The following is a 16,379-nucleotide window of genomic DNA, read 5'->3' as shown; positions in this document are numbered from 1 at the left end:
GGTCTGGTTTGCATGGACGGTGTTAAATATGGAATCAATATTTGAAGAAGATTCACAGCTTCGCAGAGTTGTGGAGGGGGAGCTGGTTATCAATGCTTTAACTCCTGATCAAGCTTTGAAGGTAAGAGAGCTTTTCAATCTCTTTTCATTAAAATTAGAGAAAACTGCTGGAAAAAAGTGTTCCCTTGTATAATTTAGTTTTTCACTTACGTACGACTTTCTTACCAGGATAAATGTATAAATAATGCTTTACTTGGCTGTGCAGGAGAAAATATACTGCAGGGAAATTTTCATTGACTTTTTGAGTGTATTTGAGTTCTTTTACATTTAAAAGCTACAATGGAAATACCTGATTATATCAATATTTACAGAAAGCTAATTTGTGCTTTTGCATAATTTTCTGAGTTTTCTAAATGCCTCACAACCTTCAGTGGATTTATTCTATACCCCTGATATCGGGAGTTCTTATTTTTCAGGTGGGAAAATGTGATTGTATTTCAAACAGATGATTTCTCAGATGACCTGAGTTGTGCAGAAGACTGGCCTTTACTTTTCTCTGTTTTCTTGGAACTATTTTCCAAGGCTTTCAAAATTATTTAGGTCTCTCCTTTAACAAAGCACTTAATGAGCTACTTCAGGCTACATTGCAGCTTTTCAAGCTTCTTTGCCCAAATTCAGTTAGAAATTCTGGAGTGAAGCAAGTGGAAAGCTGTCCATTCTCAAAGTGTAACTTTTGGCCTGTCCTTTGTCTCAGCTGTTTTGGTGTGTTTCAATAAAGGAGGTGTCTCTGTGAAAATAGGTCTGCTTGGCCTGTGTCAAGTACATGTCTTGCATCCTTGGAGCTGGTCTGGAGAGCATTTGTTCTTTGGCTTTCATGTCTTGATTTAGCTGGAAAACACAAAGTGTGTGGGCAGTATGTGGAAAAGAGGTTTGGTGTAGGGGATGAGGAAGGGAGAAGTCTGCTCCCAGTCTTGGGAACTCAGAAGAGCCTCCCATTCCCCTGCTTCAGGCACAGTTCAGGGGAGCTTGGAGTGGGACTGTTTAATGATTTAGTGGATCTGTGGGGTTGCTAAGATGGGATGCTGCTGCTCATAGTTTGCTTTGTTTTTGTTCTGCTTTTGCTTCTGTGTTCTCTCTTCACATTAGTTATACTGTGCATTTCAAATTTTCACTAGAGCTGTATTAAATGTTATCTGGAAAAAGCTAAAAGTAGCATGCTGGAGGTCTAAACCAGGGCCATCTACTTCTGTGAGGAAGAGCAGTAATTAACTGTAATTAACACCAGGGCCCATATGTTTGCCTTGTGTCAGAGTCATCATGCTGGGGGTTTGTAAGCATCAGAGATGTAGGTCTGCTCCAGCATAACTGTGAGATGGGCAGCTCATCCTTCAAGGCCTGTAACAGACGTGTGACTGCTTCCAGAGTTTTCTCCTCTGTAATTATCAAGTGTTCACACTGTGTTAATCTGCTCAGTTAACCTGTGGCAGCCTGTTACAGCACCACACTGTCTGGAAATGTTGTTTCTGCAGAAAGCCCAGACCCAGCTGAAGCTGCCCATCGTCCCTTCCCTCCAGAGGCTCATGATTTACCGCTGGGCTCACCAGGCCCTTGCTACCCCTGCAGATCATCCTCTCATGCCACTGGTCTGGCAGAAATTCTTCCTCCTGTACCTTCACCGACCAGGACCACAGTATGGGTGAGTCTGACCTGCTCCAGCAGATTGTCAAGCATTAATTGAGTGCACAGCAAGTGAGAGTCAGTGCATTACACTGACTGCTCCCGCAGGCAGTGGGTGCCAGCAGCTTCTCTGGTGAGCCAGTTTGCCTGCAGAGATGCTGATTTGACGTTGGCAACAAGACTTAGTGATGCTTTTTTGTTCATTTTTAGATTACCTGTAGATGGCTGTATTGGAAGACGCTTTTTTCAGAGTGCAGCTCATGTTAACTTGCTAAATGAGATGAAGCAGCGGCTGACAGAGGTGGCAGACTTCCACCACGCTGCCAGTAAAGCACTGAGAGTGGAGAGTCCTGAGGGCAGTGACAGGTCACCAGAGAAGGCCAGCTGCTCAGCTGATTACCTGACTTCACCTGAGCTGCATAAGGAGCTTGTCAGGTAAAAAAGAAAGAAGCCTGCCTAGTTCCACGTTAATCAATGCAACTGCCTGAGTAACTGCTACAGCACGGTCATGGCTGTGTGAGTAAGGAAAGGATGTGACCTTAGATGTACTGCAGGCACTTATTAAAGCATAAAATCATAGAACATTCAGATTTGAAAGAGCCTTTCAAGATCATCAAGTCCAGCACTTAACCCAGCACTGTCAAGATCACCACTAACCCATGTCCTCAAGTGCATAGTTGGGCTCAAATCCATTCTTGTTTGCATAACTTGTTTAGTTGGGGGGCGGGGTGGTTTTACTACTAAAAATAAAACATTGTTGATAGGTTTGTCACTTCCTTTAGGGGAAGAGTTTTGCTTTTTAATGAATGGTAGCCCCGTACTGGCAAAATATTTATTATTTAGGCATATTTGCTTCTTGTATGTACATCATTAGCTATAAGTGTAAAAGGCTAGTTGGTGTGTATATATGTTTGTCACAGACTCGAGCCTGAATTTATGTCTGAGTAAGATTACTTCATCAGATAATTTACTGTTGTCTTCAGCACATGGTTCAAGCAGTTTGCTTGGTTCGCAACCTAAAGGTTAGCTCTGCCAAGTGTGTTCTGTGCCACCTGGAAAATGGTAAATCTGCTTACCAAAACCTCACCACAGGACTCGCTTTTTGTCTTGGAGTAGGCTAAGGAGGGAGACACAGTCACTCACTGCTACTCAGCTGGTGAATTCCCACTTTTGTGAGGAATAGTACCTCATGTACACTAAATCTGAGGAAGTATGTGAATATTGCTAGGAAAGAGTTGAAAGGATTATCTGAAATATTTGAAAAGAGTCCCTTTTTAAGGGGCCATGGATGTGTGGAATCTGAGCTTCTGCTCCGTGCTCCCCTCAGCAGTCAGTAGGTACTGTACAAACAAACGAGGGAGATCATAAATCCCACTTGGTTGTCTGTGAAAAATAATCCAGTGATGGTCACAGGGTGAACTTGATTAATATTTTCAGTCTTTGATTTCAAATAAGTTTCCTGCTCCAGCAGAAAACCAGAGTACTCTATGCCCAAATAAATCTTATACTCAGGAAGCTTAATGACCTGTCTAGTTTCCTGGACAGGAGGGAAATTATTGGTAGGGTTTATAGGGGCTGATTCTTGGAGTTGGTCTACTTCCATTTTTTCACCAGTGACATTGATGAAGGAAGCAGGAGTTTGCTAGTGATATTTAATACCACAGTGTGAAGATTTAATGGCATTCTAGTGCTTCCTTGTCAGGAAGGCTTGGATGGTGTGACTGTGAAAATGGTAGCAGTTGGTGGAATGCTGTCAGCTGAAAAAAAAGGTGTATTTATGTTAAAGTTTTAACAAAGGAGGAAATGAGAATGAACTAGTCATGAATGAGACTCTGAAAATAAATTAAAAGACGTGACTTAACTCAGGTATGACTTTTTGGAGCAGGCACTGCAGAGAGGTTCTGGGGTGAGAAGCCAAACTTGCTCACTTGTACTCTGTTTATTCCGCTGGTCTTCTGAATGGGATTGTGGTGATACTTTCTGACATAAGAGACTATTCCAGTCCTGGGTCTTATGCTAGTTTGCATAAATGTTGTCCTTTGCAGAATTTGTCCTCTTTGTTGCTGCCCTTAATGTTTTTCTAAGTATCTCCTTTCCACTGTGAGTCTTTAACTTGGCAGTAAATGAGTGAAAATGCACCTGAAATAGCTTTTTTTTAACCATGCCACCTTGTAGCATTATTTGTTACCCTAATTCTGACCTTTGAACAATCAAATTCACACTGATATTTTTTTCCTTATTTTCTCTTTTCCCCCTCAGGCTTTGTAATGTTTTAATTTTGTGGTTGGAAGAAGAGAGTTTCCAGAAAGGAGATACATACATTCCCTCTTTACCAAAGCAGTATGATGCACATAGACTTGCTAAAGTCATGCAGAATCAACAGGTGGGTTGCTAATAACTCTGAAAATCTAAAATCTAAAGTCTGTTCGCTAAAATGAGTCTTTGAACTCAGTGAGAGAGTTGTGTTACTGGTCTTTAATTCACATACAGCATGTATGATACCTTCATGGCTCTAACATTTTTCTTAAAATCCTGTGCTATCCCAAACTGCCCTCCTTTATGTTTGAAGGAGGACTCAGATGTAGATTCCTTGCAGATCTGTAATTTCTTCAAACACAATGCTTTTTCTGTACTGCTCTGTAATTCTTTTTATGTTTTAAGTTAGTATTACAGGATTATTTAAGTGCAGCTTTAAATAATTAAAGACTGGCAGCCAAAACCTGCTTGTGTTGGTAGTCTGTAAAATGTCAGGTTCAAATATAAGTTAGTGAGTATTATTCTATTCTTCAATTATTCTTCTATTATTCTATTCTTCAAGCCTAAAGACTTATTTTGGAAGGGTATTTCTTTATGCTTGCTTTGTTTTCACTCCTCCAGTGTATGTGACTACTGGAAATGCAGCCTGCTTTAGCCTGGTTGCAGTTAATCATGCCATGATGTTTTAGACTATTTTGGTCTCTTGTATTCCCTTTTTAGGAACAGATTTTTAATAATCTGTCTTTCCCTTTGTCTCTTATGTGTTAGAAATTATACCATGTGCCAGGTTTCATCTCTAAGTGTCACAAGTGCTTCTCAGTAGATATCTATATATGTAATAATTTTTTTTCTTCAGTTTAGTTTTTTTGCCCTTAATAATACATTTCCTGTGACTTAAAACTGCAGGGCATGTATTTTATGTAGCTACTTTAGTTTCACAGTTACTAGGATGAGTGGACAAGACATGGTGCTGATGAAAATGGGGGATGATAATTTAATTCTTTTGTGCTCCAGGATCTGTGGATGGAATATGTCAATGTGGAACTCATACACCATGAGTTTCAGGAAGCTCTGAACCTTTGGCTGCAGGTTCAGCTTGAATCACATCCAACCTGTGCTTCTGCAGGGGAAACAGATTTCACCAACCCTTTGTCAGGTAAAAGATAAAAATACTGTTAAGGGAACTGCACCTTAAAGAATTCCTGGGATGTCAAAGCCCTGGTTTCTTTAGGAGCTGTATGGTGCCTGTCAATAAAGATACTAATATGGTTTGTTTTCTGTGGGTACAATATTTTCCATGAAGTTGTCATGGTTTTCTCACTAAGATTTTCATGTGAGAGGCTAACATTGATGCTTTTTGGCTTCAAGTTTGCCATGTCACAGAGCGGAGCTAGGGCATCATGGGTGAGCTCCCCGAAAGTTCCTCTGCACGGAGTGTGCTCTGAACATTTTCCTAAAATTTAGAGAGAGACAGCTGAAAGCAAAGGTAAAACCAGCTGTACCTGAAAACATATTGTCTCTGGGGTTTAGTTTAGTTTAGTTTAGTTAGTTAGTTTGTTTTTTGTGTTGTTTTTTTTCCCTGTGTGTTTCCCCTGGAATTTTGGCATAGTGAAAGGGTTGTTCTAGCACAGAAGGGGTGATAGTCATAGCTGGTACATTAAGGACATGGAGAGACTGGATTTGGGGCTGATCCAAAGAAGAGGAAGGGGTGAAGGAATAGAAGGGAACTGGAATGGTTTCATAAATGCTTGGACAGAGAAACTGAATGGGAATCAGCAGGAGGAGAGGGCTGACCCACAAAGAGGCTGTGCTCCGAGAAGGAATTGACACTGACAAGACTACAGGTGAGGATGAGTTTAGGGAAAGGAAGATGAGTTTTGCTTAGAATTTTGTCTGGGTGTGTGTGTCAGATGAGTGAAATAAATGGAGTGACAGGAAAACTGGAAGTTAGGAGTGTTTGGGGAAACCACGGAAACCAGTGGGTCTTTTGATCCTAATCTTTGTCTGATGGAAGATCTGGTCACAGAAATTAGCTGTGTGAAATAAAGTTTGACAGAAATGAGCATGTTAGCTGAGTGATTTTTTTTCAAGGGAGAAACCTGAGAAATATTTGCCTGCAGTTAAAAATGCTTCATGCATGAAAAGTAATGTTTTTGTTCAGTTTCTCCTAAACTTTTCTTACTGACCAAACTTGCTTCTGCTTTTTAAAATTTTTTTTTTTGTAGCCAAAGTGAGGATCATGAATAATTTGAAGAAGCTTGATACTCCCAAGCCCCCTCTGCCTCTGCAGACGATGAAAGCTCCTGTGCCAGTGATTTCCTCTGCCACTCTGGTGAGCCAGAAAGACGCGATCCAGCTCATGCGCAGGGACCTGAACATCTTGCAGCAGCACGCCAAGTGAGTCATGTCTGTGCTCCTTGTGTCTCAGCAGTGTGTCCAGCAGTGCCTTAAAATTATTGTGGAGTCACAGAATGGCCTGGGTTGGGAGGCAACTTAAAGCTCACCCCATCTTACCCCTGCCATGGGCAGGGACACCTTCCACTGTCCCAGGCTGCTCCAAGCCCTGCCCAGCCTGGCTTTGGACAATTCCAGAGATCCAGGGGCAGCCACAGCTGCTCTGGGCACTCTGTGCCAGTGCCTCTCCACCTTCACAGGGAACAGTTTCTTCCTAAAGATGCCCTTCACATTTGGCTTGTGCTGCTTCTGGTCTATCTGGTTATTATTCTACTTCTTCAACTGACCTAAGAGTGCACAAGTCTTACCTAATGACTGAGATTACATCAGATGGCATCTAATTTATTTTCTCATTTGCCATATTGCCTGACCTAAAGCCTCCTTTAGTCTAGATTTTAGACTAGTCCTCTTTTAGTCTAGATTTGTTGACAATGAATTATTTAACCCTTTTGCACTAAGGTAGTACTTGCAGTGTGAAGCACCCAGGAGAGAAGTCTTGATTTCTGGTTCTGGTTGCTTTGTGAATGAAAGAGACTTTCTGTTTTTAATAGTCCAACTCAGATAATCCAGCTGAATTGTTTTCAAGCACAACTGGTCAATCTATAGCTGTTCTTACCTAATGTAGTAATTTAATAACAATATTATGAACCAGAACAAAAGCTACTAAGCCCACGAGAGACTGTGTCTAAACAATTCCACTATCAGTTTTAGGTGGGTTATCTTTTTTCTGTTTTGTTTTGTTTGTTTGGGGTTTTTGTTTTGTTTTTGTTTTGGTCTGGTGGAAAATTGCATTTCCTGTAGAGATTATTCTGTTCAGTTTCCTTCCAGGTTGTCATATGAAGCAATTCAAAAGAACTCACATATACTTGAGTAGTTTTGTTCTTATGAACCTGGGGTTAAAACTTTGAAGTTTTATTACTTTGAAGTTTTAGCTCAATTTCATTTAATAACCTTTTATGTTTTCTGGGAAAGTGTCATGAGTCTTTGTACAGCACCTTAAATTGAAGTCTCCTCTCTTAAAAATTTCTCAGCATTACGGTTTTCAGGAAAGATTTTGGTAATTTTGTTAATAAATGCCTTTCAGAACTGCAGCTCTCTGTGAGTCTCAGCATGTTGCTCTGAACAGTGAGATCCTGGACACGGTGCCTAAGCTGTATGTCAACAGGGAGGAGCAGATCACCCTTCACCTGGAATGCCGGGGAATTTCAAATAAAGGCTGCCAGGGAGCAGCTCAGCTCACCATCCAGGTCAGAGGCACGGCATCACCTCTGTTTGGGGGCTGGTGAACATACAGGATGAGGGTGAAATGGCTGAATTATTATAAAAGTGGTAGCATTTGACTGAATAAATCCACACACCTATTAGTGATCTGAAACACTTCATGTGCTCAAAAGGAGAAGCAGATCAACAGCTGAAGAATAAGTCGTTGCATAATTTGTTTTGCTCGTGGCATCCATTCTAAACTGCTTCCCAGTGTATGGATGGGGGGATTTGCTTGCTGATAGGAATAGAAGCATGAAAATGTTTATGGAAATACTTCCATGTTGCTTCATAAATTAATTTTTTGATCCCCTCTAAGTTTCAGTCCCTGTGGATTAAAAGCCTTAGATAAAAGACATGAATTCTATTAGTATGTGATAATTAATTAGGACATGACCAAGGATGTCTGCTTGGGTGCAATGTACTAAATCTGATGAAAGCTCTCAGGGGGAAAGCCATCCAGATTCAGAGTTCTCTGGCTAGACTCTGCTTTGTTTTTGGAAATAGCTGCAACATGGAAGAGTTCTAGCAAAACCATGTTCATTCTGTAATGGATGTGTGTCTTTTTGTCGTTTAGTTTGAAGGGAAGCACAAAAATGAAGCAGTGAGCCAGCAGCTTCATGCTTTGCGTAAAGAAGTGAGACAGCTGCAGGCAGAAGCCATGAAGCCACCTTCCCTGGGTGTTGTGGAAGCAGCTGTACACGTGGAGAATTTCATAACGTAGGTCATAGATGCTGCTCTGGGTAGTGGTGATTGTGATTCCATTTTAGTGTGTTAGAGTTAAAATGTGGAACCTCTTTGTGTGCTTTTCGTCATGCTCATCAGCTCGGGCCAGCAGCAGAGTTGGAATCCTGAGACCTGTGTGTTTGTGGCACAGTAATTCTTATTATCAGAGGGTCACTCAGGTTGTACTTCTGTTTATTGTTTTCTACTTCTTTTTATTGTTCTGTGCATTGTAATAGCCCTCCTAATCCTGTTAAAGGGCACTGAGAGATGGAAAGGGTGCTGTGCTAAACTTTAGGAGGTGGCAAACTTGTACCACAGCTGTCTCAGCCATAGGCTAAATTACATGATGTGAATATGGCTCTCTATGGTTTTTCTTCATTATAGTGCAGGACATAAATCTTTAACAGAGTGCTATAATTTGAAGTAGTTTTTAAATAGGTGAAATGAAATGGTGCAGTGAAAGCTGGCTAGATAATACCACTTTTCTTTTGGGGGGGGGGGGGGGTAATGAATAAAATGGGGTTGTCCAAAGCCCTCTTCCTCACTTTTACAGTTTATCCCAGAGGTCCACTTTAGCAACTTTATCCTCAATCTTCCAGATTTGTGCTGGGATTCTCTTAGTGTAGCTGGTTTACTATAGAGTATAATGATTGTATACGTAAAAGGATGTATGCACTGCTTCTACTTTTTCATTCTTGATGATTAATCTGAAAAATTCTGTGGATGAGCTAGTTCTTGGGACTTAACGTCTGTGGAATTGCATCTTCTTCACCTGTTTTAATTCAGATTTAGTGAAGACAGGGGTTTGGTATCAATGAAACATTTACTTGGCACAAGAAAAGTCTGATTCTGTTACAATTCTTTTATTGTTGAGCCTGTGAAATAAAATGGGGTAGTTTTTTTTGCAACACAAAGGCAGTTGAGATGCTGTCAGAATATGAGGAATACATGATTAAAGGGAGAAGTAATCCATTGGATCTATGCTTTGGAAATCTTTCAGTGTTCAGTTTCTGACTCTGATAATGACGATTTTCTAAGGTTTGGAAGTATCCATTTCAGGCAGCAAAATTATATGAGCTAAATCTGTGACTTTTTGGTCTGGATATGAGGACGAGGGATACTCAGGGAGTATCACAAATACTCCTCTCAAGGCTATATATTGGCAAGAAACCTTTCTTTATTGTCACAAGTTATTCTCTGTATATAAATTTAATTTACCTTGTTAACTTAATTTCTTCAGGGCCCTGATAAATATCTACAAGGTGCAGCCTATGCCTGCAATCAAGAAAGTTGGAATTGGTTTGTTTTTTACATTAGTAGAATATGTGTGTGATGAAACTCAACGTAATCCTCCCACAAGACAGTTCTTCACGTCCTGCATTGAGATTCTGGGCCAAGTGAGTTTATTTCTTGAATAGAAAATATTTCCTAAATTTTTAAAATTTGATTTTTTGATGCTTATTCCAATTTCACTGCTGTTAATAGGGGGAGGTGGTCCTAAACAAATGCAGAAGCCTTAATTTCTGAGCTTCTATCCCATTTTGTTTTCAGCTAATTGTGTAATGTGCAGTCTTTAGGAGAGGTGAAGCTTATATTTAAGCAAAATAAAAATTTGCTCTGAGGTGCCTCTGCTTAGTGTTAATAAATTGACATTGTGTTAGTTAATTTAAATGCTGGAGTTATGGGCAGGTAACTAAGGTTTGGATACTTTCAGTTCATAAAAGTGTGTTTCAGCATAGACCTTGCTTCTACCTGTCACTTTCTGGTTGATGCACATCTTGTCAACCTCTGTGTTTAGACACCTTTCTTCTACAGCCTTGCAGTGTTCTCTGTGTAGTGAGTTATGTCAGAGGTTTGCTGGTGGAGAAGAGAAGTGCTTGGTGGTGGTGGTAATGTTTGCTCTGTTTGTGCTCTGAGAAAATCATTAGCCTCTACTTTGGGTCCAGATACTTACTTTAATCTTAGATACAGCTTATTTCTCTGTGCAGCTGCCCTTGAACACCTCTAACTGCTGAAGTACTGAGAAGTTCTTCACAGCTGTAATTCTGTTAAATTTTTCCTATTATCAAGCAGGGCTGGTGAAATCAGGATTCATTTTCTTACGCTGTGTCATCAGAAAAAATGGTATTTCTGGGTATTTTTAGACAACATAGGTTATCACAAATGCCAGTCTAAAGTGAGCTAGGAAGACATACTTGTTTTGTGTTATATCTTGTGGAATAACAGCATTTAGTTGATGTTAATCTTATAATCTCAGTCTCTTGCTTTTGAGAAACACTTCCCTTTTTATAAAAGGATCAAAACTGTGGGTGTCTCAACAACAAGCTTAAGAGATGTATTTTCCAGTTGACTGATGTTTGGCTGTTATTTTTTCCACCATTCCGACATTTCTCAGGTGTTCATCAGTGGGACCAAATCAGAGTGCAAGCGTCTGCTCCAGACCATCCTGCAGAACCGGAGGCTCTGTACTCTCCTTTCTCCTTACTTCACTCCTGTGGCCTCTCCCAGTGAATTCGTGACTTTATACGAGAAAGTCGTGGCCTTTCTGAGTGAGGATAACAGCGACGTTGTCTTCATGCTGCTGACAAAGGTGAAGTCTGGTCTGTGGGTGTTCTTTGCCTAAAGACCATGTCCTTAAGCTAGAGGAAAGAGGTGCAAATCTGGTACTTTGAAATACCATTGGCAGGTTACCTAGAGCTGTGTTGGTCATACTGAATGGTAAGTGTTACATTTAAGCTCAAGAGGGGCTGGAGTCAAAAGCAAATAGCTTAAGTAGCCTTTTCTAGCCCAGGTAGAATCAGTATGTGCTTCCCAGGGCCTACTGCTGAAATTAAAACCATCTCTTGATGACTTCTTCTGCTTGGTATCTCTGCAAAGACATTCATTACAATAGCCAGTGAATGCCAGGTATCTAACAATCAAAACAAAATTTGGGACAGTGTCTGCATTTTCCATCTCTGTTTGGCACCTCTGTCCTTCCTGCCTGTCTTAAAACAGAGTAAGGTAATAGCAAGATGTGATTTGCACATCTGTTACTCATGATACTGCCAGTGGAGGAATTAGTGTAGCACTTGGCCTTTGACACTGCTCTGATTCTCCTCTTCAGTGACAGGGGGACAGCTGGGAGCAGCAGGCAGTCTGTCCTGGGCAGGGCTCTGAGCTGTCCATGGTGGCAACATTGTCCCTGCTGACCAAGGTCCGAGCAGGTGCTCAAGAGCTACCAAAGCTTTGCTCCTCTTCCTGAAAATGTATGGACTGTGGGCATCAGTTCAGTTTAATGCTTGTGTGGACACTCAGACTCATCTTTATGAACCTGAGCCCCTTGGCCAAGGGCATTTCCATAGATCTAGAGACTTTTGCAGTATGCTAAATCATAGCCTTTGGAGAGTGAGGTTTGGAGTTGGGGCCAACAGGATGCAAATTCATGAGGTTTTTCTTAGATACGTAAAAATGTCATGATTTAACTTCCCTGGTGACTTCTCCCTCCTCCCAAAGCTGTTGTGTCTGTTGAATCCCCTGCTCACAAAAGCTCCCTGTGCTCCGTTGTAGTTTGACCTGACGCAGTGGTTGAGCGTGGCCAAGCCGCCCCTTTCAGAGCGCACCCAGCTCCTGGAGTCCATTCACTTGGCTCTCAATGCGTGTGGCCTGGAACCTGAAGAAGATATTTTGATGCCATTTAGTATCTTCTGCAAGCACTGGACTAACCTTCTCCAGTATCAGTTCCCTGACCACTACAGTGATTTCTTAAGGTTGTTTGTGCAAAGTGAGTATCTGAGGTGATGCATCCTAAGCCTTTGTGCAGAACCCTTCTGGCTTAAAAATACGAACCCTGTGCAGCAGAGTTAAACTGCACAATGATTTACACTTCCTTAGGTTTCTACCTTGGGTGTTTTTATGTGCCTTGCTATGTGATGTGGTGTTTTTAGACATATTGTAGCTCTTCTGTGGGTCAAGGCACACACATCAGTGCAACAGATTTTCAGCCCATGTAAGAGGAGAAGGATGGAGTAGAGCTTCTGTTAATGGAAGCACCTTAATGATGGTTATGCCATGGTCTGTAATGCAGAACTCTTGTTTTTGATTAACCTTCAATATCAGGTGGAGAGCTGGAATTATGAAGATGTGTTAACTGATGCTGAAATCTGCTGAAAATGTCCTGGTTGACATTTGATGCCACCCATATTCTGATGTGCCCCTCAAATGAGAACAAAAGTGCTTCTCTTTCTTAAACCATACCTGCTGAGGGAGCAGCTGTCTCTTAGTGGGTATTTGCAGCCAGGGATACACAAAGTGCCTGGGAAGCTGTCTAAGAAGAGAAACATGTAGGTGCCAAAAGGAAATATTGAGTTGATTATATTTGCAAACTAGAGATGATCTCTCACCCTTAAACTTGGGGCTTTTAAACTCCCACTTCACTTAATTTTTCATGAAGTAGGGAGCTCTAATTTCAACCTTGTTTGACTTGTTTGGAGAAAGGGACTAACATCTTCCTGGTTTTCACAAATGCATTCCCTTCTTTCTCCTAAGGCTCATCAGAGCAGCTTCTAAGCCCTGACTGTTGGAAGGCATCACTTCAGGCTTTGGGGTGTGATTCAGCAGTGACTGAGCAGGGCAGTTTCAAGAAAAGTGATTCTGCTGAAGGTCCTGTGGTGAGGGACGGTGCAAAAACTCTGCTCTCCATAGAACAGGTGGGTGCCTCTTGGGTTCATTTTTCGGATGAAACAGATGCTCTCCAGTGACAGATAACACTGCTGTGCAGCCCTTCTGCAGCTGATTCATAGCTTCCTTATTTTTACAGGTCAGGGAGACAATAGAATGGCTTTCTACATCCTTCTGCAAACTCCGACTGGCCTCGGCGGACTTCAGGACTTTTGGTCTGTTTTCAAAATGGACTCCTTACGTGGCTGCAGTGAACACATTCCTGCAGTATCTCATTAAACGACTGATTGACACTGAAGTTGCTAACTTAGCCCAAGAGCCTATTGGCAGTAGCAGAATTTTAGCAGGTAATGTGTCTTGAAAGCAAATTACTTAAGAACAGACACCTGATTTCTCCAGTTCTCTCTATTAAGGGCCATTTAGATATACAACAAAATCTTCTTACTTTGCATTTGTGCAATAATGGTAATATTAAAATACGGATGGGAAATGTTGCTGCTACTTCATGGCCATGTAGGACTTTATGCTTTGTAATCTGAGAGGAAGCTTTTTTAATATTTGAGCTTGCTTCAAAATTATTTTATGAGGCGATGGTACTTTCTGAAGGAAAATGGAGTCTTTTGCACTGAGCAGAGGTTTGGAAGGAGACACTACTGAATTTCATCTTGCATGATTTAAATCTGGAAAAAGTCAGCTTTTACTTTTTTTTTTTTTTAAACTAATTTTAATTTAAATATTAATTAACACATTTTAATACGTGCAGGTTTAAAGTGTGAATTGTTATTGCCCCCACAATCTCTGGTGTGTTATTAAAAGTGTATTAATAAAACATCTTAACAATGCAAAATGCTTAGGACGGTTGTTTAAACAGCCCTATTGTTAACTTAAGCTATTATTAAGCATATTGTATTTTAAATTTTTATTTGACCAGAAAGGGCTGATTGAATGGGTGGACTCTGATCTTAGAGGTCTTTTCCAGTCTTGATTATTCTGTAATTCTGTGAATGTTAGAATGAGAAAAGGATATTATATGCACATTTAGAAAAGCGTAATATGTTCTCTGTTTTTGATTTGAAGGAAAACAGCAACTTTGTCTTGTTTCCTTTTAGCACTGCAGTCCTTGTACTCAGTCATTGCTGGACTCTTTAGACCATGGATAATGGTCCTGGAGAAAGAAGATGCAAGGTATATATTGCATTTTAAAATTAAATGAATTTTTGCTGAAGTAGAGACTTTAGTCCTGTAAGAATGGTTTTCATTATTACCTGGTTTTTAATAATTTGTGACTGTCTTGCCTTCCATTTAAATAGCTCTCACTTTGTCATTTCCTTAATAATTACAGAACTAATTCATGACCTACATCAAATTTTCGAAGGTTTGGATAGAATAATTATTTTAGATATGAGAAAGATCATGTAATAATATGAGCAAGGCTTGATTATTTGAAGGGTTTCACTCAGTTTTAAAAACACTGAAACTTGAATTCCAGATTCCCGTTTTTTTCAGCTTCCATAATATCTATAACACCTGTTTAAAAGAAAACAAAAAAGCTAAACAAATACAACCCCAAATGCCAGTGGTATATATAAAGAAACTTTAGGCTAAATGAATGCTGTGATGATCTATTGCCTTGTGTACCTCTGTCTTCACATGAAAAGTTACTTATGCTACTGCACATTCAGATTTTGCTTTCTTTCAAAATTAAAAGCTTTTGGAGTTGTGAGTGCAGCCTTCAGCACTGAAGTTAGAAGGGTGTTTGCAGTTGGTGAATTATGTCATTGAGAAGCTCTGTTGTTTCAACTCTGTTATGAAATATCAAACAAACAAGTAATTTCTGCTTACTCAGTGAATCTTCAGTGGCATAGTGAATATGCAGCTCTTCTAAGGAAGAAGAGGAGAATCCCAAAAAGCTGAAATGGGGAGGACTGCTGATACCTGTACTTTACTGCTTTAGAGTGTTTAAATTGCAAATATTTATGCTCAGGTAGCTGACCACTGAAATTTGTGTTGTGCTTCTTTTCAGTAGCCAGCCCTGCTACCCTTGGCTGGAGAGTGACACTCCTGTAGCCTCCACCATGGTCTGTCTGTTTGCAGATTGCATCAAGCTTTTGCATGAGAGCTTCAAAGGTGAGCATGAAATCCTAAGCCTTCCCACTTGTTGATTTGGAGGAAAAAAATACTAAAGTTTAGTGTGCATTTTTTTTCTCTGACTGTATTTTATTGTAACTTACAAGTTTTTAATCTTCAAAAATAGACTTATTCTGCAATCAAGTTTCCTCTGAATTTTTTTCTGTTGTTAATTCAGCCATTTTCTTTGATTCTAGAAAAGCTGTTGCCAAGCCACCATGGGGCTCTCTGGTTACACCTAATGCATTACTGTGAGTGTTGCACAGCCCCCAAAATGCCAGAGTTTATTCTCTATGCTTTCCACACTGAGTTCAAAAGGCTTCCGTGGAAGGAAATGCATCCAGACCAGATGCTTATGGAAGAGTTCTTTAAAGTGAGTTCGTGGCATCTGTTGAATTAAGTTCATAGTCACTGCTGCCCTTGAAAATAGCTGGAGAGCAGGAGACAGTTCTTTTAGAAAGTAGGCTTTCAAAGTTTGTTTTTAGCATTCACAGCTGCTCAACTTATGATGGGTTTTTGTGAAGGAGTGCTTTTGAGTCTCAGACAAAGTTGTGGGGAGCTGTACAGCTCCCTCTTTGTTGATCTGCTGGAGTGTCTCATTTATTGCATATGTATTTAATATTTTTAGTTAGATTTAATATATTTTGCTATTGCCGTGTTGTTCTCACTTCCAAGTCATTTGAGACAAGATAAAGCTGCAAGAGGGGGAACAAAATGATGGAGAAAAGACATTTGTCTACTCCTCTGCTGACCTAAAGTGCTGCTGTAGATTAACAGTTGGCTAAGGAACTGAAAAATGTAAAAGTACGTACGTCTTGTATCATTTTATGCACATTTATTTTCCCTTTCTCCTTCCTAGATTGAAAGAGGCAGCCCCAAGAGTTGTTTCTTGTTCTTGGGCTATGTTTTATGTGAAGTAAACTGGGTCAGTGTCCTCTCTGATGCCTGGAATCCCAACCCTCACCCTCAGACTCACAGCATGATTGTCTGTTTGCTGTACATGATGGTTCTGCTGGCAAAGGAGGAGCAGCTTATAGGGGAAGAGGTAATTTTTGTGGTGGTTCATACCCGTCTCTTAAAAGAAAAATAATCCTTTAATAGAAAGGACACAAGATGTTGTGACCAGTTCATTGCTTCTGAGGACTGTTCAGAGGGTATTGATTATCTTGAAAAGTCCCATTTCACATCTGTCATCTTTCTTCCACCTGCAGAATCTTCTG

General features: G+C 40.4%; 1 protein-coding gene across 3 annotated transcripts in view; it reads left to right on the top strand.

Moving 5' to 3' along the window:
• Positions 1-16,379, top strand: part of EPG5 (ectopic P-granules autophagy protein 5 homolog) — a 55,568-nt gene that overhangs the window by 28,446 nt on the left and 10,743 nt on the right. For 2 of the 3 annotated variants that reach the window (XM_041423546.1, XM_041423545.1), the window contains exons 21-37: positions 2-121; positions 1,530-1,696; positions 1,888-2,112; positions 3,937-4,060; positions 4,948-5,089; positions 6,159-6,330; positions 7,472-7,634; positions 8,225-8,367; positions 9,614-9,770; positions 10,769-10,963; positions 11,923-12,136; positions 12,901-13,061; positions 13,172-13,379; positions 14,142-14,217; positions 15,056-15,159; positions 15,357-15,532; positions 16,019-16,204. In XM_041423546.1, coding sequence (XP_041279480.1) covers positions 2-121; positions 1,530-1,696; positions 1,888-2,112; positions 3,937-4,060; positions 4,948-5,089; positions 6,159-6,330; positions 7,472-7,634; positions 8,225-8,367; positions 9,614-9,770; positions 10,769-10,963; positions 11,923-12,136; positions 12,901-13,061; positions 13,172-13,379; positions 14,142-14,217; positions 15,056-15,159; positions 15,357-15,532; positions 16,019-16,204 — 2,733 coding nt within the window. The remainder of the gene's footprint in view (position 1; positions 122-1,529; positions 1,697-1,887; positions 2,113-3,936; positions 4,061-4,947; positions 5,090-6,158; positions 6,331-7,471; positions 7,635-8,224; positions 8,368-9,613; positions 9,771-10,768; positions 10,964-11,922; positions 12,137-12,900; positions 13,062-13,171; positions 13,380-14,141; positions 14,218-15,055; positions 15,160-15,356; positions 15,533-16,018; positions 16,205-16,379) is intronic. The other variant, XM_041423547.1, reaches the window with a different exon arrangement.

This window comes from Onychostruthus taczanowskii, unplaced genomic scaffold (assembly GCF_017590055.1).
Source record: "Onychostruthus taczanowskii isolate IOZ18803 unplaced genomic scaffold, ASM1759005v1 scaffold79, whole genome shotgun sequence".
NCBI classification, from domain to species: domain Eukaryota; kingdom Metazoa; phylum Chordata; class Aves; order Passeriformes; family Passeridae; genus Onychostruthus; species Onychostruthus taczanowskii.
Note: the sequence above shows the minus strand (reverse complement) of the source record. Positions and strands in the feature narration are given on the sequence as shown.